Source organism: Ailuropoda melanoleuca, chromosome 3, assembly GCF_002007445.2.
Source record: "Ailuropoda melanoleuca isolate Jingjing chromosome 3, ASM200744v2, whole genome shotgun sequence".
Lineage (NCBI taxonomy): Eukaryota > Metazoa > Chordata > Mammalia > Carnivora > Ursidae > Ailuropoda > Ailuropoda melanoleuca.
This window is the reverse complement of record NC_048220.1, coordinates 53,529,120-53,555,337: the sequence shown is the minus strand read 5'-3', so window position 1 is coordinate 53,555,337 and position 26,218 is coordinate 53,529,120. Positions and strand designations below refer to the sequence as shown.

The window sequence follows — 26,218 nt, the reverse complement described above, 5'->3', positions numbered from 1 at the left end:
TTAGATTTAACCTCATTTCTAAAAAGCAGGGGATAAAGAACACTTTAAATGACATCATGAAGAAATAGACAAATCAAGATTTTGGGGTTTTCTTCAAGGCAACTGGCCTGGTGTCTTCAAAAAAAAGTGTCTCAGTGTCAAGGGAAAAAATGCAAACAGGGTTGGGGTGAAAGGATTGTTTTTTACTAAAAGAAACAAGATACAAAACCAAATGCAATGCATGAGCCTTGACTGAGTCATGGTTTTAAGAAAACAACTATAAAAAATGGGGCAGGATAGGGAAATTTGAGTGTGGACCAGGCTTTAGATAGAAGGAAAGTATTGTCAATTTTGTGGGTGTGTTAATTTTACCGTGGTTATGTAGGGAAATGTCTTTATTTTGAGGAGGTGTATGCTACCGTATTTCAGGTTGAAGGGTCAAGACATCTGTAACTTGTTTTCACATGGTTCCGAAAAAAATGTCTGAGTATTAGCGTGAGGCTGTATCCCAGCGTTGAAGCTGAATGTTCAAAGTCTGTTCTTTTCAACTTCTATCTTTGTTTGCCAGCTTTCATAATAAAGTAGAAAAAGAGAACCAAGGTGAAGAAGTAAGCTAGCGTTCTTCAAAACTTTGTCATGGCTTCATTCATGGGCTTCACTAATGTGCTCTAGTAATGGCGGCACGCTTGGGGTAGCTTGTGACACACTTGAGTCAAGTCCTTTCACCGCACCTCTGCTCCTCAGTCTCTGTGACATCATCTCCTGGCCAGCTGGCCCCGGGGGGTTGTGCTCCACCTGCACCTTCTTCCCTGCTCACTGACAGCAGAAGCTGCCAGAGATAGGACCCTGTGATGGAAGTGACAATCCCAGCTGAACTCAGCTTACTACCTTCACCCCTATTTAAATATGAGGGCTTTGTGGAGACCAGCCATTTGTCAGTTTCCCCTTGCTCTGCATTCTGACTGTGGACCTTTGTGAGAATCATAGCATCAGAGAACAGTCCGAGGACTGTCCAGATGATCCCAGCCATCAGGGATACGACAGCAAAGTCAGCAGTCCCTGAGTGGAAATGTATATGGTGGCCTGTGGAGAGAAGAATTCTACATGGACTGTCAGTGAGGGCCTGGTCTTAGTGAGTTGTGGAGAAGCAGGGAGTGCAGGGGATGGCCGTGGAGGGAGTGACGAGGAGCTCTGTGCTGGGATCCCCGCATTTCACAACATCTGCCATGATGAGTGTCTATTTCTCCTTTGATATGGATGTTGTGCCAGCAGGGGTCTGTCCTTGCACATGTGACATGGTCAGACTGGGACACTCGACAGAGCACAGGCTCCTGGTGAAGCCCTTTAATGCATTTCCAGATTTTTCCTTGTCCTGTCAGTCTGAGGACTTTTCTTGGATCCGCAGGAAAGCCAGTCAGTCTGCCTTGTGTAGTATGGCTGTTCCACTTAACGGTAATTACTAGCACACTAGGCTGGAGAAAGCAAAGCATGTTATCTCCCTATTCCAGACAGGAGAATAAAAGCCTCCTTCCAGCCATGCTGGCCTGAATGTGAAAATTTGGTGCAGTAGGTGGGGGAATGTTTTAGTACAGACGGACAGAAAACTGTTTTGTGGACTTAAGCATTTGGCTCCCTAAATAATCCTGCCCTAAATTTGGCGCAGACCATTTTGCTAAGACGGAATGTGCCACCTTCCATTCTCCTGAAGTTTCACATCCTTTCTCTTCATAAGTGGCGACCTGATTGCAGGCCTGACTCCGAGCCGAGCTTGCTGACCCGGACAGTGGACACGTGACATGGTCCTTAAGATCCAGGTCACCTGAGAGGTCGTCGCAGAGCCTTAGAGCCCAAACACACGGAAGGTTTATATTCACATTGAAAATTGTCCATTAAACAGCAGAGGAGCAGGGATCGAGATCAGCTAGCACATCAGTGAACTGGTTTTCTAATCAAATGAAAAGACTCTGTAAGAAGCCTCATCTTCTCCTCACGGGCTGGCTTTCTGCTTGTCTGTTCAAAGTGTGTGTGAGCCTGGAGGGCGGGCAGGTGGGCGCCACTTGTGGGACCTCCCGGGAGTCATCCTGACTTGTTTCTTGTTCTCATTCAGAATGGTTATTGCATTCTAAGAATCACCTCCAAAGCTGTTTTGTACTGGTAACGCTTTTTTCGGAAGGCATTTCTATTTGGGGGTGTTTGGGGTTGAGTGGGGTGAGATGAGGGGGTGGGAGTAGGTCCTCCTTCTGGCCCAGTGCTGATTTATTCTGCAGTTGAGTTTGGCAGCGGGTTAGGCAGTGAGGAAGTAGGAAGTAAGACCAGGACGCACCGTGAAGCCTGTTGGGGAGGCTGACACAAGTGACCTCGTCCATCTCTAACTAGCCTGGGCTTAATGTTTGTCTGCGTGTAATGGCCAAGTTTCTGTTACCTGCAAGCACTTCCAGCAGTTGTGTCTGACCAGTGTCCTCCGTGCTCAGGGAAAGGCTTCTGAGGGGAAGGAGTTGATGGTTTCTGAGTGCTTACTCTGCCAGACACTGCGGTGCTCCAGCAGATTCTTGATAGTTACTCGAAGCAGCGCTGTGAGGCAGGATACCTTACCGTTGCCATGGAGTAGGTGAGGGAGCTGAGGCGTCCACATGGCCAGTGGGTGGGGGAGCTGCGTTTGGAACCCAGACCTGACAGACTCCAAAACTCTTAGAGTGGAACCCACTTCTCCCTTCACCCGTGCTCAGCAGAGCTGCATTCAACACACACGCACGCACACTGGCAGTTATGAAGGGGCTGTGTCCTTAGTACTGTGTTAGGTAATTTCCCAAAACAGCATCTTGTGTAACTATAATGATGTGAGGATTTTTAAATGTGCTGTGTTTTATGAGGTATATAGTGATCTCTCACTGGCGTGTCACCTAGCGTGGTGTCGACGCTTTGACTCTGGGCTTCCTTATTCCCCACTGCCCTTCCTCTTCACTAACTCCCTGCCTCCCGCGCACTGCCAACATGCCAGGGGGCTCTTTGTGGTTCTCGTGAGGTTGACATGACCTCAGTTAATAATGTCTAATCATTCACAGCACAGCCTTGTGCCCACATGTCAGATGTGAACTGTGTGATTCTTCCTGACCTTGGAAAAGGGGCAGCAAATGGGGCTGCCGAGGAGCACGGTACCCCTTTTCAGGGTTCAGACCCCTCTAAAGGTTTGAGCTATTAGAGCAAAGCCCTCTGGTAATGAAGCCATTTGTCCCTGGGAACAGAATGAGTGCTTGTGAGACCAGGAACAATGGGCATGTTGAGTTGCAGACCTGGAGTGAATGGAAGCTCCGGCAGAGGCCCATGGGCTGAGTTGGGACAGTTCAAGGAATGCATTCTTCTTAGGCAAGTGCTGTTGTCAACAAGTCTACTCAGTGGTAATGATACTTAGTCAGTGGTCATTAATGCCTCTGTTTTGAATGATTTCCCCCAAGTGAGTAAGTCATGAACTCTTCAAGGTTTTCTTCTTTCTTTGAGTTTTAATTAGTGTAGTTTTTTGTCCAGAAATCACCCTGTGAGAAATGGATAAAAATAAGTGTGGGGAGGAGTGTGTTATTTTTCATAGTGTTGTTTCCTTTTGTATTTTCATTTACCTATGAAGCAAATCCTCACTCTTAGGTCTCTGCTGCTAATTTGATTCCCAGGCAATAAAAGTGGGTGTTCCTGTGCTGTATCTCTAAGCAAAAGCTTCTGGTGTGAGTTTTTCCCAACTTAGTTCATCTAGAACCAAGACAGCAGGCAGAGAGTCCCTGTGAGCTTTATAAAAACATAGCCAGTCTGTCGGCAGGGTCCATTGCCTCAAGTCCTATCTAGATCTCTTTGGATCTCCGTGCTGTTGACATTTTCTAGGAAGAGGTGATGGAGCAGGAACCACATCCCAAGGGGGCCAGGCCCTGGCGGGAGCTCCTGTGCCAAACAGCGCGCCGGGGTTGCGTGCAGGAACTGGCCCTGCGGCCGTTGTGCGCCCGGAGATAAGGCAACCACCGCAGACAGTGAGAGAGCACGGGACGGGGGAAGTCGAAACAAAGAAAACCGGTGACTGCGCGCGGTGTGCCGTCTGGCACGGTCGCTGGTCCGGCGGGGGTCGGTCGCCCGAGCAGCGGCAGCGCAGGCGGGGGCGGGGCGGGCGGGGAGGCGCCCGCACACTTGGGTTTGGCGACCAGGCGCTGGGGGCGGAGCCTGGCCACCGCTCACCGCCCTCCTCCCTTCCCTCCCGTAGGTGAGGCCGCGCTCGGAGCTCTGAGATGGCAGCATGACGGCCCGCGACCGCGCGGCCAGACGCCGGCCAGAAGGAGCCCGAGGCTGTGGGAGCGAGCGCCTGGAGCAGCGACCGCTGGCTGAGGCCGCCTGAGCCTCCTTCCGCACCCGCTGGCTTATCTCATTCACCCCCTGGACTCCTGACCTCGCCGCCTGGAACATCAATATGTGTCATGTTATTGTCACCTGTCGCTCGATGCTCTGGACCCTCCTGAGTATTGTGGTGGCTTTCGCGGAGCTCATTGCCTTCATGAGCGCCGACTGGCTCATCGGCAAAGCCAAGAGTCGCAGCGGCGCGGAGCCCGACGACCGGAGCGGAGGCTCGCCCGAGCCCTACCACCCGACCTTGGGCATCTACGCCCGCTGCATCCGCAACCCGGGCGTGCAGCACGTGCAGCGGGATACGCTGTGCGGGCCGTACGCCGAGAACTTCGGCGAGATCGCCAGCGGCTTCTGGCAGGCCACCGCTATCTTCCTAGCTGTGGGCATCTTCATTCTCTGCACCGTGGCCTTGGTGTCTGTCTTCACCATGTGTGTGCAGAGCATCATGAAGAAAAGTATTTTCAACGTCTGCGGGCTGCTGCAAGGAATCGCAGGTAAGTGTGCGGGAGAGGCCGGGGCCCTTGCACTGCGTGTGCAGCGCGCTCCCTGCTTTATTCGTTCCCTGCCAGTTTGGAAGACCGTCTCCTGTCTGGTCAGATGGGCTTTGGAAAGACTGTTCCAGGCAGCATAAGTGTGCTGCTCTCATCGCTCCCTTTCTCCGTTATGCTGTCCCCTCGTGTTCTTCTCTCATGTTCCTCTTTGTTGCTTATTTCCTTGGGTTCTAAGTTGTTGGGTTTTGTTAGAGTAACTACTCCTACTTTTTTGCTTTTCCCACTAAATTAAAAGCACGCTTTCCGGGTCAGTGCATCCCGTTGAGGGAATTCGGTGAGAGAGTCCCACTTGCAGCAGGCACTCCGTGCTGGGAAGGCAGGCATGTGAGTAGGGGGCCTTCAGGGCAGTGAGTGTGGTCCTGCTGCCCACTCAGCCGCGTCCCCAACCGCCGGAGGATTTCTGCTTTGGGAGGGGAAGAAGCAGGCTGGGAAGGAATTAGTATCAGCTGCTCTGTGTTAATAATGTTCTGGTTTAAATTGCCTGTCTCCTGGAGTCTGACAGAATGTTCTGTGCATTCAAATCAGAAAATACAAACTAACTGTTCCACTTGCAGGCAATTTATCACTAATGAGCTTGTTAGAAATTGCTGGAAAGAAGAGTATGCGCCCTTTAGAGTGATCCCAGAGGGGAGGCTGTGAGCTGCAGGATAACCTCCGTGCGCACCAGCACTTTCATAGCCTTTCCCATATAGTTTGAAAGGTGGGTCCTGAACCAACAGGGTATCACTCAGTCTGTCTAGGCTCAAGGGCTTTGTTCTGGATGGCAGAAGTACACACACATAGACACCCGCGCTGCAGTTTGAAGACATCCTCAAGGAACTAAGGAATAGACTCCTGCTTTGATTTTTCGGGGGGGGGGATCACTTTTTAAACAATTAGAACCAAAGTGTTGTTAATCTGAACTCTAACAGGAGAATGGTAATCCACCCACAACCCTAACTGAAGGGCACGGGTGACGCATCCCTCAGCAAATCCTAAAGCTTTGTGCGTGGGACTCTTCAACAGTGAAGATAAGCACTGAGCCTGGTGTCCAGGGCTATAAGGAAACAGACCCCAAATGAATTAACTCTAGTCTGCCTGAGCTCAGCAGGGTTGGCCTCCAAATCAGCAGATGAAACAACAGTTATTTTCCAAATAGCTGATAAGATAATGTTTTCTGTCCGTCCAATCATAGGGGAGCCCCCGTATACGTGTGTGTGGTGGTTGGTGGATAAGGGGCCTAGAGAGATGAGAGAGGGCCTGCTGCACAGTCCTGATCTGTTTGCATGGGGGATATACCTCTGGGGCCCCCATCTCTCTGAGAGGACTAGCCAGACCATGAAGGACTCAGGCGCTCCTAGGCACTCACAGACTTTGGGAGGCCAGGATTCTAATTTTCAGTTTTGCTTGAGATAAATGTGCCATCTCTCTGGACCTTGGCATTCCTCATCTGAAAAGTGGGGAGATTGAAAAATCTGACCTTACCTTAGATTTTTAATTTTGTGAAGCTCATTATCCCCTTTTTGATTCAGTTCTGAAATCTGAAGTTCATCTCCTTCAGCTTGGTATTTTACCTCCCAGATACGTTAAATAAGATTCGTCTTTTTCTTGTCAGAGATATACCCCTACTTTACTGCCCTGAGACACACAGTGCCTCAGGGGTATGTGCATATATGCTGTGTGTATCTTAAAACTTCTGCTGAGAAGTATTCCCAAAGGCTTTTGAAAAGCCAGAATAAATGGGTGGATGAAGAGAAGGCAGCATGCACAGTTTATAATCCTGTCGAAGAGCCCTGGTTGACCAGAGAAGTGGATTTCTGTGTAATTTTTCCTTACTATGTGTATTTCCTCATCCTTGGTGATTCATGCCTTTACAATGAATTGTCAAAGTGCTGGTATGCAGGCAAAACTCCTGGTTTCTCATCCCTAAGAATGCTTTTCATCCTGAGAAACTGAGGGCCTTCTAGCACACCTAGCCATCTCTAGTATGAATGGGTCATCTTGGGCCATAACACCTTGAGCTGTCTTTTACAGTCATTCAGAAGCAGCTTACAGATACCCTTTCAGTCTTACAGACAGTTTACATGCAGTTTGTGGGGGGGCTCAGAGGGAGAGGGGGAGAGAGAATCCCAAGCAGGCTCCATTCCCGGCACGTAGCCTGACGTGGGGCTCAATCCCACGACCCTGAGATCATGACCAGAGCAGAAATCAAGAGTCGGACGCTTAACCAGCTGAGCCACCCAGGTGCCCCCATGCAGTTTTTAATAAGGTGTTAGTCTGGTGAACTCAGTCTCTACGAATGAGGATTAGTCCAGCAAACCTTTTGGTGCTCTTGTTTGCTGTTTCACATAAATGACAAGAGTGTTCATTTTGGCACAAAGATCAGTACATGTCATAGGAATTATTCCTACACTTCAGTAAATTATTCCTGACTTTTCTCTCCCTCTCTGTCTGTATCAGGCCTCTGGGAATAAGGGTTGAAAAGAAGGAAACAGTAGCATACCTGAGGTGTCAGTCTGTTGGTCACCTGTCCGTTCCCAGAGTCTAGATTTTCTAAGAGAACTTTCTCCCCACCCCCTCACTTATGTTCCCCGTGAATACCTACAGCATCCCAGAAGGTCTGAAATTACTTAAAATTTTGAATTGGTGGCAAAAATTCCTGTATAGTCAGACCACCTTTCTAGAGCCCACTGGTCTAAGGCTAAGAACTGAAGTACAGGAAGTAGTTTCTTTTCTCCTCCCAGCCTTTCTCTCTTGAGCAGAAATCATGGGTGCCATCAACTACACGCTAGGCAGGTGACTCCTCCATGGTTTGGGGGAGGGGGCACATTTATAAGGGATGCTTGGTGGGCTCTTTCTCTCCTAATGGAGGTCTACACTGGGTAGTTCAAACCAATATAAATCGCAGCCATGGTCCTTAAATCTATGGCTGAGAAAGTTGTCCCACCAGTGTCTGAAACAGCTGACTTGCTTTCTCTCCTGTCGGCCAATGTGTAATAGCATCTGGGCAGCCCCAGCCTCAGCCAAGGACTCGGTGCAGCTGCGAGCATCAGTCTTCCTTCCCCCCAACCCCCCTTCTCAGGCCTGGATCTGTGTGACGTCGGAACAAATGGTGAGAAAGAAGCCGTTGCCAGTACAACAAAGGCATTCTTTGGAAATACACTCAGTCTGTGTTTGCTTTTAAAACTTTCATTTTGGCAAAAATAACATTTTTGTAAAATACAACTGGAAGAAAAATTACGTGATACTGTAAGCATACTCCTTACTGCAGCTAATTTTAAAGAATAAATAGGCCTTAGGTTTGTGTACCCTCGCTGTCTATAGAAAGTGTAACATAAATTATCAAAATCGGGGTATTTTGATTTTAGAAGTGGATGTGAAAGAATTTGCTACCTCAGTGGAACTCTCAAAATCTAGGTTACTTAAAAATAACAGTAAGATATAACTATTGATTATTAAGTTAACCCAGATACAGGATTTGCCCTCAAGGTCTAGCCTGTTGGTGGGCGCCCATCTGACATCTCCTGCATACTTAGCGCACGCGCCTTTGGAGTTCAGTACTTCACTCTTGGCTGCAATTAGAGGTCGGCCCTCACCTGCCTCTGGATCAGTCCTGACCTCACCTTACAGTGGCTGTGAAATGGCTAGTAATTTACCTCACTTCTCTGAACGTCTTTTCTCACTTGTAAAATGGGTATAATGAGTTATAATACCTTAGGGTTGTTTTGTGGATTGAATTAGATCATATAGGAGAAGAAAGACTTAAACACAGTACTTGGCATGTAGTAAATAATAAGTGGTAGCTATATGGTCAGTAAAGTTTTTCTGCTTTCTTGGCAGGACTTAGTATTTTTTTTTATGTTTCCTAGAATTGCTGCATTTTAGGGAATAGTAGTTTCTCTTCTAGCCTTTAGAACTTACCTTGTTCTGTTGAAAATCAAACATCAGTGTGTTGTATAGGGCCGTTCCTGGCCCCTTCATAGCCTGCCTGTGTTGGGGCTGAAAAGCGTGGAGCATTCCTGTGGCTTTGGGGTGACTGTGGGTATCCTTGGGGCATTATTTTGAAAAGCAGAAGACAGCAGTTGAGTTGACAGGAAAACCAAGGACTTCCTCTGCCTGCTCGTCCCCTTGACACACACAGTCCCTGCCTCCTTTCCTTGCTGCAGGCAGCTTCTCGCAGTGGATCCTTGACTGCAGGTGGCTTTTCAGGCTCCCTTCACAGACTAAATCACAGGCTGATTGGTCTTCACGAGGTGAGGACTTGTCCAGAACTTGGCAGAGCCAGAAACACACATCAGTCCGGAGCCCTGTGGGATTCATTACAAAAACTGGGTAACCGGCCAGCAGGGTCGTCACTGCCAGCTGTCTTCCTTAGGTTGTGACCTGGATGTAATCCATAATGAAACCGAAGAACGCAAAGATCCAGGTTTTCCATGACAGCATCAAGCAGTTTGTTTTTAGAAATGCATGTAGGGCTCTCTTAGAAGTCCATGGAATCCCCAGTGACTCAGGTTTGGGACAGAAGCCATTAAAATGAGCTCAGGATTTGGCTCACTTGTTTTGGCTTGGACTATTCCACTGGGGTTGCCATGAGGGTTGAACGAGCACATGAGCTGCTGGGCCTGGCTGCCTGCTGTCTTTCAGTCCTCGCTCAGATGCTTGTTTGCTTCTTTGTGTCTGGTTGGCTCTCACGCGCTCTACTCGCCGTAGCCCTCTGTCTGTCTATATCTGTTTCAGTCCAACAGGATTGCCTCAGCAAGCTGCTCCACCAGTCTGACCAGATAGATTGCTGTGGGGCTGAACTCTGCCTTTGCTGGTCTGGGCGAGAGGGCGTGCTCATGGGAATCGCTCTCGCTGTCATGGCTCAGCAACTGCTGCGGGCAGGCTCAGCCTTCTGGGAAGTGAGCAATGATTAAGGATGAAGGAGGACAATATGCAAAAAAGGGCAAGGAATTAAAGAATCTGAGAGAGGAGGGTTTTGCCTTTGCTGCTTGTAGAGTTGCTCGTTGTAAGTCAGAGTGTATGTGGGAGTATGGATAGGCATATGAAAGAGACCATGATCGCTATCTAGGACTGGGTGTTGCCACTGCTGTTTTTCACAGGCTGAACGGTAACCTTAGCATCAAGAAGATAACCACGACTCAACCTGGTCTCAGCATATATTTTGACTTAATCTCTTGCTCTATGCATTCACTTCTGGGCCAGAAAGATAGCCACTGGTGCGGAGAAAAATAAGAACAGGGACTTAGAAAGCAGAGGGAGAGAAGAAGAGAATCCTAACTCTCTGAGACCTTGTCCCGTAGTTTTACACTTGAAAAACTTACCTGGCTTTCTCCAAGAAGGTTGCGTGACCTTGATTGCCCAACTTCAAAATCCCCTCAGAGAAAAAGCATGAGGAAAATAGAGGAAGCATCCATGCTTTTCCTTCTTAGAACAAAGCACTGGAAGTTTCTAGCGTCAAAGGGAGGATCTTCATTTCTGGCTCTCCAGACAGAGAATGCCTCCCCCAGAAGTCAGGTCTAACAGTTCCATGTCTGAATCAATGTAAAAATACCATCGATTACAGCACATCTGCTAATGCATCAACGTCTAGTAACCCCCTGGTAAAAGCTGAAGACTGCAGGCATGTGGAACAGCAGGCCAGAATAAAACATCAGGTCAAGGAGCTTTTATGGGATGCCTACTAAGTGCAAAGACCTGTAGACTCACATCTCCAGTTTCTTGGGTTTCTGCTCCCCAGCCGTATTAGAGAGCCATTGTTTCAAAAACTGTACCCTAGAGAGGCAAAAAAAATACATATAAATCACTGTATATGAAGAGAACAGAGAACTCACCATATCATTAGATTTAAAAAAAACTACTCCTTAAAAGCAGGTGGACCAAGCATTAATTTGAGTAAATCCAGGGAATGGGATCTGTTTTTAAAGACTCAGTTGGAAGGTCTAGAAGAAAATTGCAAATTCTCTTAAAATCTGATGTAGCAATTGACATGCAAATAAAATGTAGAAAGCGGTTTGCCATGGTAACCACTTAATTATAGATATAAATGATCATGGAGCCATGGATGATTGTATGTTCAAATTCCATGACCAAATAATCACTTAAGTGTGGCTCTGCATACTTACATGAGCAGTTCAGGCACTCGCTTTCAGGCGCGTACTGCATGGGTAGTACTCTAAGCTGTGATGCCACCTGAAAAGTAGCCTGCAGCCTGTGAAGAGCTGTGCCCCAGCAGAGCAGCCAGACTTACGAGTTCAGTGACTGTATGCGGGCTTTAGTAAATGTCCAGGACTCTCTCTCTTTTTTCCTCTTTTATTTTTTTAAAAAGATTTTATTTATTAGCTAGCACACACACACAAGCAGGGGGCTGGGCAGAGGGAGAGGGAGAAGCAGACTCCCCACTGAGCAGGGAGCCCAGTGCGGGACTCCATCCCAGGACCCTGGCATCACCACCTAAGCCGAAATCAAGAGTCAGACGCTTAACCGACTGAGCCACCCAGGCGCCCCCAAGAATCACTCTCTTTTTTAAAAGATAGATCCTAGTACCAGTGAAATCTAAAATAAACACTGAGAATACAAAGCCAGCATTAAAAATTTCAAACCGAATGCACAGTTGCTGTGTGTTGGGAATTTTGAGGCCAACGTCAGGATTCTGTGTTGAAAAGACGCCTGCCGCAGTGGACGAGTTACTTAACATTACCTAGACCCTAAGACTTCAGCAGGCAAGAAATTTACTTACTGTCCTAAAAATTCCTAGCTCAAAAATTAATTTTTTTCACGTCTTTTACTCTGCTGTACATTGCATTTTATTTATTTTGGAAGTTTATTTTGAATGATCAGTGTAGTTTGGTTATAGTCAGCAGAAGCTCGATCTTAATCGTTCATGTTGGATGAATAATTTATCAAGAAAATATTTCATATTTTTTTCCCAGTTGCATGTAGTTTAAAAAATAGCTTCTCAAAAAGAAATAGCTTCTTGTGGTCCATATATACAATGGAATATTACTCAGCTATCAGAAAGAACGAATTCTCAACATTTGCTGCAACATGGATGGCACTGGAGGAGATAATGCTAAGTGAAATAAGTCAAGCAGAGAAAGACAATTATCATATGATTTCTCTCATCTATGGAACATAAGAACTAGGATGATCGGTAGGGGAAGAAAGGGATAAAGAAAAGGGGGGTAATCAGAAGGGGGAATGAAACATGAGAGACTATGGACTATGAGAAACAAACTGAAGACTTCAGAGGGGAGGGGGTGGGGGAATGGGATAGACTGGTGATGGGTAGTAAGGAGGGCACGTATTGCATGGTGCACTGGGTGTTATACGCAACTAATGAAGCATCAAACTTTACATCAGAATCTGGGGATGTACTGTATGGTGATTAACATAATAAAATAAAATTAAAAAAAAAAAGAAATAGCTTCTTACTTGGAATGAGAAGAAAACTGTATCACTAATTCACAGGAAGGGATAATCTGGCTAAATTAGTTTGTTAGGATGCATTTTTAACTGTTAATAGTTAAGTCTTTAGAAACTGCCAGTGAAGTAATTTGCATATAAACATGAATCATTGCTGAGAAAGACTTCAGGAGGCTCCAGCAGGGGAGAAACTGCAGCTTTCTTATAGATTGTTTCTCTGTATATTTTAAGGGCATCAGACAATTCTTAATTGATGGCCATTAATTCTGAGTAATTCTAACAGAAACTTCCTCTGGGGGCCTTGGTTGTAAAGTCTTTTTATGACAACTGTGCTCTGATTATCTTCCGAAGATTTCTCTTTATGTCGCTCTGTCATCCGCCATCCACCCCCGACCCTGGAAAAGTATTTTTCTTGCCAATTATAATTCCCTGTGTGTTTTTAGTAGGAAACCAGTACCATACTAGATTCTTCTGGGGACATGGTGTGAGCATTAATACAAACTTCTTTAAAAAATTGACACCCGATCCTTCACTTTTTTTCTCCTTCCCTTCAGAAAATCTTGTTGGTTAAAAACCTCTAATGTTATTGATCATGTACGAAGATGACTGACGTGTGGATATAATCTGCTCAACAAAGACACTGTGGTATCAACCAAAAACCCTTTTGATTACAGTGAACCCTTTGACCTCCAGTTCCTGATCTGCCTATCAAAGCAGAGTTACTAAATGTCAGAGTTGGGCCCAGTCTGGCTTGTCCATAAACAGAATTTTTAAATGAGGTGCAGCGAAAGCAAGTTTAGATTCTGGATTCCAAAGAGACAGAATTCAAAAGAGCCTTCTTACTCTTCAGTCTTTTACTTGCTTCTTAGGAAAGGTGTCCCCAGCCTGACACAGGCAACCTCTGCCCTCTTTCCCCCAACTCCTCAGAGGGGCCTCTTGCCAGCAGTTACTGAATGAATTCTGGGCCACTCTGCTGAGGTGGACCAGTCGTCCGTCCACAGCAAAAAGAAGAGAGACAGAGACGATGCACTGAGATTTCATTGAGCTGAGTGTATTCCGTTTGAAAAACAGATTACATCCTTTACTGTTTTTGTGTTAAAATATCCTTTTATGAAAGGATGAGGAAAGGAGGTGATGGTTTTCAGTGTCCTTATATCAGCAAAATAAAAATACTGACCTTCCAGTAATTTTTCTGGCTATCGTACTAGTGTGTGAAGTCCAGAAGTATGGGAACCACTGTTCTAGAATGTAAGCAAGGATAAAGACATTGTGTCTTTTTCACATTTCTATCTCTGCTGTTCAGTATGGGCCCTGCTGCATACATAAGTCCTCAGTAAATGTATGTTCATTGATAAAAACATGATCTATGTTACAGTGATCTGTACTAGCACAGCTATAACTTTCTGGGTATCTGGAAAAGAGTAATCTCTTTACCAGTGCTGCTAAGCCTCAATCCTGACATGACCTCTGCCCTCTCAGACAGGGTATAAATAGATTAATGGAGCCACTACCCAAAGAACTAATAAGAATCATTTCAGAACTGGCAAGCATTAATTTTGGCTTTTGAATAAATTAATGGGCAAAGTGATGTCAAAGGTACAGATTAACCAAAGGTGGCAGTTCTTGGGCAGAAATCCTTGATTCATGTTACAACTAATACTTTGTTTTATTACTTCTATTTATAAATACTATCCAAATACCCCTGACTCTGAATGGCGAACTTGACATTTTTGTACTGAGGATAGTGGCCTGCCTGGCATATGAGAAGTCAGGCAGACTGGAATACCATTGCTAGTTGGCGTTGCACCTTGGGAGGCGTGAGCCCGGGACTCTCCTTGGGTGGGGGGAATGGCCCTGAGAGCCTTCATCTTGGTGTCTGCAGTTGTCCTAAGCAAGATGTCATGCCAGCCAGATGCCGCAGACTGAAGGTGACATCCCGGCATGCAGTGAGACAAGCAGATCTCTTGCAAACACGTGATGACTTACGCCTAGGGCGCACAGGTAATGGCGCAAGGACGCAGGATTAGGAGGAGGGCAGGAGAGACAAAGATCATCAGCTGTGTTCTACGAATTAAGAAAAGCCACTTGGAGAGGGTGAGATGGTTGCAGTGGCCTGACCTGCTGGAGGTGGGTGTAATTTGGGGCCTGTCTGGGAATGCCGTCAGTGCTGTGTTTTGTCTCGTCAGCTGTCCTGGGAAGAACACAGGATACGTTTGCTTGTGGATGGCATTATTGTTTTAGGCGGATGTGCAGTTTAGACAATTCCTAGTCATACAGAATCTCAGAGCAAAGATGAAAATGTGTGTGGATCATATGGCTTATGTTTCTTCCCTCTAGGCCGATAGGTTTCAGGTTTGCTTGCAGTCTTCTGCTCGCACGGGTGTTGCACATCCTGCAGAAGAGGACATCATAGCAAACCTGAAATTGTTCTGACCTGTTTACTAGGTTTTCTTTCTAGAAGTTTCTTTAGCCAGGGGCAGCCATGCCACAGTGGCATCTATATTGCAGTGAGGAGGATGGTGACAGATTATAACGAAAGAGAAGGTGTGGACAGAATTTTATTTGTGGTTGTCTTGCTGTGGCGTTAGCAAACCAGCCTAAATGAACAATAGGTGACCCTTTATTTTGGTGCAGCCCTTCCCTCCCTCTTGCCCTCCCCCCACAGCACTCCTGTGGTTTTCTCACTTGATGAGTGTTCTTCCTCATCTGCTCTCTCACCTCTTGTAGGAATAAGTAAGCCAGCTTTGAGTCCATCCCCATCTCCCCTCTTGGGCCGGACAGATGCTTTTGTCTTAGAAGCTCTGGTTTGCATGAAGCGGCAGCAGTCGAGCACAATGGCTCCCGAGTGGATTCTGGGGCCAAACCGCCTAGATTTGAGCCCCGGCTCCAGCACTTGTTAGCTGTGGGGCCCTACTGAATCCCAACCTCATATGATGGTGGAAAGGACTGAATGAACTCAATTCCAAATGCTTCCCCAGTGCCTGGCACATTGTAGTGCTCAGTAAGTGTCAGTGGTTGCCATTGTTATTCTAAGTTATTCTTTTTTTTTTTTTTAAAGATTTTATTTATTTATTCGACAGAGATAGAGACAGCCAGCGAGAGAGGGAACACAAGCAGGGGGAGTGGGAGAGGAAGAAGCAGGCTCATAGCAGAAGAGCCTGATGTGGGGCTCGATCCCATAACACCGGGATCACGCCCTGAGCCGAAGGCAGACGCTTAACCGCTGTGCCACCCAGGCACCCCTAACCAGCCCACCTCTTAACTTAGCAAGTCTTTGCTAAAACCTTGCATATTCCAGAGTACCAACACATTCTCCACTGGCAGTCTTATTTTTGGGGGAATTAGCTCCATGCTCCCAGTCATTTCTAACAGCACCTCCCGGGGATGACTCGGTGAGGTGTCTTTCACTTCTAACCCTGGAGTGCATTTCCCTGCCCACTGCCCAGCACTCTGACCTATGCAGAAATAAAGGGTTGCAGGGTTAGAAAGACTTCTTTTTTGAAGCACTCTTCTTCAGACAGTGAAGATACGAACGAACCACTTCCCTGTATTCCAGCCCTGTTAAAGTCCCCTAAGGCCTCCAGAGCAGAACAATGGGATTCATTTGCAAAGTAGGGAAAATCAGATCTGAACTGTTGTAGGAGCACTGGCAAGAAGATGCCAACGTAAGATAAAGACCACTATGAAACACGGTCTTTGATCATCCGTCAAGCCCAAATACTACCACAAATTCAGTCCTGTTCTTTTTATGGGAGAGTTCCTGTAAATGACTTAGAAGTTTTCGTGGGTAGAGAACTTCAGTAAAGGTAGGAAACTTCAGTAAAGGTAGGAGAAGAAAATTTAGAACCATGATTAAATTTTGAGGTTAGAATTGCTACTGCAAGTTATCCTAAAAAACAGCTTCTGGGGGGTATGAGGTTAGCAATCTTGATGTATATTACGTGTCATTTTGCAGAGAATACCATCTTTCTCCTGCCACATAAAATAAAGCCATCCTTCTTTTGTAGCTGTTCCAACACAAAAGCAGCCATAGGCAAAGTCCACAGACAAATGGGCATAGGGTACATTCCAATAAAAATTTTATTTACAGGGGTGCCTGGATGGCTCAGGTTGCCGGGATCAGGTCCTGCATCGGGCTCCTTGCTCAGTGGGGAGCCTGCTTCTCCCTCTGCTCCCCCCCCCCCCAACCTTTGGNCCCCCCCCCCCCAAGCTTGTGCTCTCATTCACGCTCTCTCAAATAAAATCTTAAAAACAAACTTCACAGAGCCAAGTCCACATTTCACTTGTGGGAGCTAGTTGGCCAGCCTCTGCCTTAGACCAAAAGGGAAATGCTTATTGTAATAAGAGTTGTGAGAAGAAATAGTAACAAGTTTAATGTTGCTTTTCTAGAAGAGAAATTATTAATGGATTCACATTCCAACATATACAAAGGAGGTGAAATCTGTCTCTAGGGAAGTGATGGTGTTTCTTGATCAGGACAGATGAGTTGCATGACACAGTCCCAGTGCTCCTACAACATAGATGCCGCAGCCCAGAGCAGGCACAGGAGTAGCAGTGACAGCTGTGTGTGAAGCCATGGGGGTTTCACCTGTTTCCTCTTCTGCCTTGCAGGCTTGTTCCTTATCCTGGGTCTGATCCTCTACCCCGCTGGCTGGGGCTGCCAGAAGGCCATAGGCTACTGCGGACACTATGCATCGGCCTACAAACCCGGAGACTGCTCCTTGGGCTGGGCCTTCTACACCGCCATCGGAGGCACAGTCCTCACCTTCATCTGTGCTGTCTTCTCCGCACAAGCAGAAATCGCAACCTCCAGTGACAAGGTACAGGAAGAAATCGAGGAGGGGAAAAACCTTATCTGCCTCCTCTAGTTTGGAAGAGACATACATGCCATTTTCTTCCTGTGTGACCTTGTGAAACAGTACCCCTCTGGTTCCATCGTCTGAGTCAAGTGAAGAACTAGCCTTTATCTACCAAAGCCTACATTCCACGGCGCCAAGCCTTAACAGGACCAGTGTGAGGCAACATCCAGCTAAGTGACTGCACTCAAGGGCCAGAGTTCAAACTATCAGAGATGGAATATGAAACTACTGTGTGAACCCTGACACGTAGTTGACAAGTCTGTCTGACTCCACCAAGGCTCCTGAAGGATAATGATCTAAACCATTACAGGAGCAGCTCCTCTGGTAACAGGAGGCTGTGAGCTAGACTGCAGGCTGTTCTGAGATGTATTTCTGCCACAGGGTTTGTGCCTGTAAGCATCACTGCCTCGGAATGAGGTTTTGGAGTTGGTGTTTTTGTCTCCTCCTAGTTCTTCCAGGTTGTCTTCAGAGACTAAAATGAAGACTGCGTACTTACTGGGGATAGGTTATGTGCTCGAGGGAATAAGACACTGCTTCTTACAACCAAAGGGGTCAGAAAGTCAGTGTGGAATCCCATTGTGGAACTTCCTCTAGGCTGAATTCCAGGGTAAGGTTGGCTCAGTGAACTGCCCCTCCAAGATTTTATTAATCTGAGTAAGGAAAGAATAAGGACCTATATGATCATGGGAATAAAAGTAGAAAATCCTGCTAGTGAAGACAAATTCATTCCACTGCCCAGCAGTCAGGCTAGCACCTGTACTGGCCCAGGCCCCTCTTCTAAAGGAGATCCCATGTTTTTCTCCTAGGGTTAGGATTGAGCTTTGACTGCCAAAGGAAACCTCCCCCTGTTTCCTCATTCCAGGAACAGAGGTCTCCAAGCCAACTGTGGCTCACTCTGATGTTCACTGGGAGAACTTGCCAGAATCTCAGCACTTGTGGGGAGACCTTTTCCCACTGTTTGGTAACCATGTGGTAGGTAGCTGTATTTTCAACCCCAGCAGCAACAGAATGACCTTTTTTGCAGGAAAAAAAGGGAGCTAGTCATGGAAGTTAAGTTTCTCCAGTTACTAGTGGTGTTCCTGAAAGCAAACTAAAATTACTTCAGTGGGTGAGTTGCAGCAAGCCTTCATACCCAGAGATGCACAGAATAGAAATTTAATGCAAAAATGAAAGCTAGACCAAGCCCATAGCACCTGCCTATGCCTGTTTGTTTACAAAAAGAATGAAACACCACTATTAAAAAGGATTCAGGAGCTTATAATCTAGTTTCTATAAATTGCCAATAAAATTGCTTCAGAAAAATGGTATTAGCAACCACCTCAAATTTACTTTGGAATGATCTCAGTGGCAACAACCTAGCTGGGTATTACCTGGGAATTACAGGATGACAGAAACACTCCTTCACACTATAAGCAAGTGGAGCGGACCTATGAGATTTCTGGAAGAATTAAAAGTATAGGTCTGTTTGGGCTTCTGAATCTGTTCACCTGAGAGCTTACTTTGTTTTGAAAACTTAACAAATGACGACTTGCACCTTCTCTGGGTTAAGGTATTACATGCTAAGTGCCGCCAGGCATAGAAACCTGATTGGGGTTTTACAGCACTGCCCGAAGTGAATCATCTCCAGGCTGAGCCTAAAACCATGCCTTGCTGCAAACAAGTTGCTTTATATGTAGATGGAATGGAACAGCTCAAGTTTTATTCCCTTCTGGCCTTTGGCCTATACCACAAACCATCTTATCACACAGATGCAGAGCTAAGGGCAAGAAGAGTGGTGGTGTAGAACCAGGCATTCATCAGTTCAGTTCACCATTCTTAGACCAAAGTTCAGAATAAGCAAGATTTAAGTCCTGCAACTTTTTAAAGAGAAGGGGTACATAGTTCTCCTCCTAGCAGTCTACTGTACAGGCTCAGGAAACATTAGCCCTATCTCTGACACCACACAGAAAGAGGTTCTGGAAGCCAGTGGACAGGGCTCCTGTCCCTGCTGTGTATTTTTATGCTCTAACTCCCAGTGCCCACAGTAACTACTTTTTAAACCCTAGCAGTAATTTTCATTCAAAAAAATGGCGGTGGGGGTGGGGGGAGGATTCCTTTCATCAGCAGGTTCGCTCTACTGTTTTTTTGTTTTTTGTTTTTTGTTTTTTTTTCTGTACAAAATCAGTGTTAGGAAATGGGTTCTCTAACTCCCTTTTTACAGACAGGTTAAAGTCCTAAGCCCTGAGGACCTTCCGAGAATGTCCATCATCTTTCTTTACTACCTGAAAGGTGGTGGCATGTATCTCTAGAACACCCTGATAAACGGTAGTCACAAGTGAAAATGTTACTCCAAGAAATTCACTTGACAGTGTTTTAGTCTGAACGCTACAGATGACAAAGCATGCGCGCGCGCACACACACCACCCCAAACCACTAAAAACTACTTAAACACTGAATAAGCAAAGCAGAGGTGGAATTTCTGTAGCAGAGACAGAGTAAGAACTAATCCTGGGCCTTTTAAACCGTCAGTCCATTAGCCAGGCTTTGATTGGGAAAAAATGAAACCTTAAAATCATGCTAGTCTACACCAAAATTGTACAGCTGTTTAAAAACCACTGAATGTGGGGAATGTGTTAGAAATATATTAAACAATTGGACTGATCATTGACCCACATTTTCCTAATGAATATCAGTCACCTAATCACCTCAGTCCAAAAATCAATGTAACACACCTGAACCATTACTACTACCCGAAAAGTCTTATTTATTTTTGCCTGCATTTGCGCTTAAAGTTTTGCGATGGGCTGGGCTTCTCAATGAACTCCAAGAAGGCAGAAATACTTGTGTTGAATTCTGTGGATTTTTTTAAACCTGTGTGCTAATTCAACAATGTTACATTAATTGTGTAAGGGTTTTTGTATAGTTTTCAAACATCTGTGGTGTAATGATCTTTGTTAAACATGTAAAGTGCCATAGTCTTTTTTTATGTGTAGCATATTTAAAATATATGTATATTATACATACACAAGTCTGTGTGAAAGATGTGCAATAACAAAGGTGTATGTATGTTTTGTTTTTTTGGAAACTGGACAGGAGTCAGAACAGGGATTGTTTCTGTTTTGGCAAAGGAGAGTTAAACATTTTTGCCTTCATGGCCTAGTCATTAACCCATAACAATTTAAATGCTACACAAACCGATGTGAAGAAAAGACTGGTATGAAATCATTTATTCCTGGGTCTAAATTAATCACTAGATTTACGTGAAAATTAAGCCAGCATCAGGCCCAGTTAATGCTAGTCTTTTATGTGAAATGTGAAGCTGCCACATTGCCTTTTCTGTTAGTGCAAAAACTAGTAGCTGGTACATAATCACTGAGGAGATTTCTCAACAGGCTTTGATAGACCACGTTAATGCTAGACCACTATTTCAGGGCTGATCTCACACCTTAGCCATAAGAGTCTGGCTTAGAACAGACCTCTCTGTGCAATAACATGTGGCCACTAGAAATCCCTGGCCTGCATTTGTATTTGGGCAATGATGACTCCCAAGGGCCAAAAGAGTTAAAGGTGTGACTGGGATTTCTTCTGAGACTGTGGTGAAACTCCTTCCAAGGCTGGGGGGTCATTAGGTGCTTTGGAGGAACTCAGCATCACTTGCTATTCAGTAGCCACTTGAGCCAAACAGACAACTGTATTTACCGCTAATGGACTCAATTTGAGCCTTCAAATTTATGGTTATCCTATTTTATTGTAAACTAATACGTTGTTTGTCTAGCATTGATTAGGTTCCTGTGCATATGTATTTCACAACGCCCTCCCCTCCCCAGATCAGAATTAAACCAGATTTTGGAAACTCATTCTGATTTTTTCAAGTCTGTTAGTTTCAACAACTTTCTCAAGAAAACACCTACCAGTCAACTTTTACTTTAAACACTAACTTATTATTAATGATAGGGGGAAAATGTTGAGGTTTTTTAACTATTCCATTCATTAGTCACATATATATATATATCTACCTTAGGTTGACTTTAACTTTGAGATTAAGTACCTATTTCTTTCTTGGAGAAGCATCAACATAAATGAGGAGGGGGGAACTCTCAAATATTATACAAATATCTTAATTTTACAGTAAATTTAAGAAATACGAAAATGTTTCCAAGTATTAACACTTTTCAAAGAAACATGTATAATAATGACAAGGAAGAAAGTCAGCTGAAGGGTACAGTCTCTTCCAACAAAAATACCGAAATTAAAAGCCAGTCGTGGGGCAGGTGCACATCCACCTTTCCTGAAGGTAATCCTGCCCATAGAAAGCCTCATCAAGAAGCAGAATTCTACTTCAGAAATTCAAAGATGACAATAATAACACTTCTCATAAACTCTCACTCAACTCTGCATATCCCATGAGGCACTTACCTGATAGAATAAACAAAAGTGGCTCTTTTCAACGGCCCGTGACAGCTGAAACTACTTTTATGCTTTGGCTTCTAAAGATACCTGACACCTGCTAAGTCTCTAAACAAAAATTAAAAACTGACAAAATTATCCAAATCACGAAAGAAAAAAATTTCCCAAAAAATTACGATCTCGGTAGTCCAAGCAAAATTGGAAATTTTCACTTGCTTTTTCAGTTATCACATCTTCAAGCCAAAAGAGAAAGGACCCTGGCTTTACATGTCAGCGGAGGCTGGAAAACCCTCACATGTGCTTCCCATTTCATCCTTAGTTTTTACTTGGTAGTTTTGCTACTGGATCAGCTTCCCGTGACTGATCTTCCTGGAACACTGCATTCAACTTACTCCTAGCTCTTCTTAAAAAGTCTTTCCTTAACATAAAACCACTTAAGAACAGTCTGGACTATTGAAAAATTGGACATATTAAGTGGGTTATTTCAGTAGTTTCCATTAATTCACTACCTTTTCAACTCTCAAACACTAAAGAATAACGGCATCAAAGCCTATGTTTAGCTTACTCTTAAAAGCAGCAAGAACCAATAATTGCCTTTATTTCAGAGTCCCTATCAGCTGCTTAATCATTTGGCTGGGGCCATCTAGCTGCTGTCCCTACTGCCATCATCTTCCTTGCAGCTTCTTCCTCACCCTGGAGAGTTCTGCAAGATAAGTCTTTAAGCTGTGAACTGCTCATTTTGCTGAGGTACACAGGATGTAGATAAAGCATAAATAAGTAAGAGGAAGCAGTAAAACCACACGGGAAGGAAAAGTCAGTCAAGTAACATGTAGATATTAGCAGCTCTCCGGCTTTTTATAGTCAAATATCCTGGAAAATCTAACACCTAGAGGCAAGCAGTCAACCAAGTGCTATGGAGGAAACCACTATGACCTAATCTCAAAAGAAGAAAGCCTGAATTAAGGCAGGTGATGGTGAAGACCAGGAGATGAATCAGATATGCTTTGGAAAAAGAACGGACAGTTCGGTGACTAGTTAGAAGCCGGGGGAGTTGGGGGTGGGAGGGGAGGAAAGGAGAGGAGCTTGGGCAGACCGGGTGGAAAGTGGTGATATCACCAACATCAGAAATTGAAGAGGAGCAGAAACAGCATAAAGTGGAAAGCTTCGGCTTAGGTTGCCAACAGTCCTGTGCGCAGCCAGGAATATACTGTGAAGACCAGGTTAGACAAAGAGATTCGGAAGTCATCAATATACATGACAGACGAGTTCTTAATTACTGTGTACTTTCTATGTGCACATACTGTGGTAAGCACTTCATTCATTCATCAAAACCCCATGAACAGAAAGTTATCCTCATGTTATGGATCGTTACTCAAGTAACTGAACTAAACGGAATTTGCCCTAGGTTAAAAAGCTAGTAAATGGCAAAGCCAAGGCTCAAAGACAGGTTTGACATCCAAGTCTATATTCTCAAACAGGGATAGTTTCCTTGTATCTAAAATGTACATGATGAAAAGAAGGCCAATACAAATCCTGGGGGAACACCAACATCTCTGCATACTTAAATCTTAGAATAACTTCTAAGTACAACTCCAAAAGACCACACCATAAGATGACAGCTAATGAAAACTGCTCTCCTCCCGAAAGACCTGGTAGTTTTTCTTACCTTTGATGGGGACACCCTGCCTTAACTCACTCAATCCTGAAAAGTACTACTAAAAATTCATCAGGATATATGACTGTGGTTAAACAGATGATGCTTTGATAATTATTATTTTACTATAAATAATCTATCATCCAGGGTAAGCAGCTATTATTAGCTAAAAAGCCTATTTTAGTAGTTAACCTAATAAGGATTTGACTTCAACTAAAGTTTCTCCAAACACACAAATGCCAAAGACCATTTGGTAATGGTATACCAGGTACTCACCCCACGCAGCGCTAGGCCTTGGTGTAGAGACTTCAAATACATGCTGTGATTTTTTGTCTTGGGTACTGATTTTTTTCCTAGGGTCCACTGTCCCTAAAGGATGGATATGAATTATGGATATGAATTACGAATGTGGTAAGATGGAAAGGAAACAGAGTTGGAGAGAAGTGATACCATGGGTACCATGGGGCAGAGGCAGCCCCATATGTAGCAGGAGTCAGAGGACATGGGTCTAGCTGCCCCTTCACCACTGCTCACTAAATGACTGGGATAATTTTCTACTCGTCTATAAAAATGGGGCCCATAATAGAAATTACATCATAGGTTTGGTGTGAGGATTAAGTGATATATTAAAGCAGTTAGTACACTCTCTGGTATAAAGTCCTCAGTAAGTTACTAGAAGAAAATTAAGAGAATGTTCTGTCTGCCCAGACTGTCATTTAATCTTAAAAGTTAAGAGTTAATGCTAAAAACTTGTGAAGAATAACATAACTTGTTGTTAAAACCAATCTAATTTTACCGAGAGAGGCTCACTGGATTGGCCACCTGAGGCCACCATTTCTTTTTCCATCCTAATCATCTTTAACTTAGTGCTTTCAGGAAGAGGAAGATTTCTCTGTGGATGCAGTAAACGTGGTCAATCCTATTTAGCAAAACCAAAAAGATAAATAGGTTAGTGTTGACTTAGCCCATCATCTATGGGTCAGCAGAATCTAACAAAACAAACCTGATTATTTGATAAAAACCTACTGGTAGCAAAGACTTTAGAAAAGGAACATGCAATGTTGGCAGAGTGTGGATAGAGAAGACATTTCAGACAATACTGATGGGGCATAAGTTGATAAAATTTTCTGGAACAATTTGGCAATGCAAATCAAAGGTCTTTAAAAATATGCTTGTTTTGGGCACCTGGCTGGGTCAGTCGGTAGAGCATGTGACTCAATCTTGGAGTTGTAAGTTCAAGCCCCACACTGGGGGTAGAGTTCACTTCAAAAAAAACCTTAAGTTTTGACCCAGCAATTTGTCCTAAAGAAGTAACAAAAGGCTAGGCCCCCAAACTTAGGAACAATACATTCCCTGATAAATTATTAATACAAAAACATGAAAATCAGAACTTAATGGAGTAACAAGAAATAACAAAACAATTAACAAAATGGCAATAAGTATATAACTATCAATAATTACTTTAAATGTAAATGGACTCAATTCTTCTCAAAAGACATAAGAGTGGCTGAATGTTGGATTAAAAAAACAAGACCCAGGGGCACCTGGGTGGCACAGCAGTTAAGCGTCTGCCTTCGGCTCAGGGCGTGATCCTGGCATTATGGGATCGAACCCCACATCAGGCTCCTCTGCTATGAGCCTGCTTCTTCCTCTCCCACTCCCCCTGCTTGCGTTCCCTCTCTCGCTGGCTGTCTCTATCTCTGTCGAATAAATAAATAAAATCTTTAAAAAAAATAAAATTAAATAAATAAATAAAAAATAAAAAAACAAGACCCAACTTTATGCTGTCTAGAAGAGATTCACTTCAGATCTAATGGCACACAGAGATTGAAAGTGAAGGTATAAAAATATCTCCCATGTAAAAATAACCAAAAGAAAACTGGGTTAATAATACATACATGAGACAGAATAGACTTTAAAACAAAGACAGTAAAAAAAAAAAAAAAAAGACAAGGGCATTACATAATGATAATTAGGTCAATCCAACAAGATGACATATATTTATAAATATTTATGCACCCAACACAAGCATCTAAATATATAAAGCAAATATTAACAGATCTAAAGGGAAAGAGAGACTAAACAACACAATGCAACAGAATAATAGTAGGACATCATAGTAGGATATTCAATGAATAGATCATCCAGACAGAAAATCATTAAGTAAACACTGGTCTTGAACGATACATTAGACCAGATGGACTTACTAGATATATACAGAGCATTCCATCCAAAAGCAGCAGCAAACATTCTTCTCAAGTGCACATGAAACATTTTCCAGGACACATCATATGTAAGGTTACAAAAACAATTCTTAATAAATTTAAGAGAATAATTCATATCAGGCATCTTTTCCAACCATAATGGTATGAAACTAGAAACCAATTACAAGAATAAAACTGGAAATTTACAAAAATGTGGAGATTAAACATGCAACTGTGAACAACCAATGGGTCAATAAAATCAAAGGAGAAATAATATATTGAGATAAAAGTGCAAACACAACACACCAAAAAGTATGTGATGCAGCAAAAAGAGTTCTGAGAGAGGTTCATAGTAATACAGGCCTACCTTAAGAAACACAAAAGTCTCAAACGATCTAATTTCATACCTCAAAGAACCAGAAAAAGAAGAACAAGCAAAGCTAAAAGAAGAAGGAAAAAATAACAGAGAAGAAATAAATGAAACAAAGACTAAAAACAAGGGAAAGATCAATGGAACTAAGAACTGGTTGTTTCAAAATATAAATTGACAAGCCTTTAGCTAGACTTATCAAGGAAAAAAGAGCACTCAAAAGTTTACAAAGATTACTCAGAAAGACTTTACAAAGATACCTCAGAAATACAAAAGATGTTAAGAGACTATTAAAAACAATTATATGCAAATAAAATGGACAACCTAGAAAAAAAGGATAAATTCCTAGTGACATACAACCCTCCAACACTGAATTATGAAAAAACAGAATCTGAATAGACTGATTACTAGCTAGAAAGGAGAGTGCATCAGTG

General features: G+C 44.0%; 1 protein-coding gene and 1 long non-coding RNA gene across 2 annotated transcripts; one reads left to right on the top strand and one right to left on the bottom strand.

Annotated features, from left to right (window-relative positions):
• The first annotated feature begins 4,385 nt into the window (after positions 1 to 4,385).
• Positions 4,386 to 21,006, top strand: LHFPL2 (LHFPL tetraspan subfamily member 2). The gene is made up of 2 exons (XM_034656413.1): positions 4,386 to 4,850; positions 16,923 to 21,006. Exons 1-2 carry the CDS (start codon positions 4,421 to 4,423, stop codon positions 17,177 to 17,179), a joined length of 687 nt encoding a protein of 228 aa, XP_034512304.1. The 5' UTR covers positions 4,386 to 4,420; the 3' UTR covers positions 17,180 to 21,006.
• On the bottom strand, positions 8,134 to 24,793 carry LOC117801521. Its single transcript, XR_004624109.1, has 3 exons — positions 24,007 to 24,793; positions 23,487 to 23,579; positions 8,134 to 10,661 (listed from the first exon to the last, which is right to left on the bottom strand). It is a non-coding gene; the product is annotated as an uncharacterized LOC117801521 (long non-coding RNA).
• Positions 24,794 to 26,218: the final 1,425 nt, after the last annotated feature.

Excerpts from the sequence above, each read along its gene's own strand:
- LHFPL2 (XM_034656413.1), top strand. The coding sequence starts at position 4,421 with ATGTGTCATGTTATTGTCACCTGTCGCTCGATGCTCTGGACCCTCCTG. Across the intron at positions 4,851-16,922 it reads GCTGCTGCAAGGAATCGCAG|GCTTGTTCCTTATCCTGGGT; the intron begins GTAAGTGTGCGG and ends TCTGCCTTGCAG.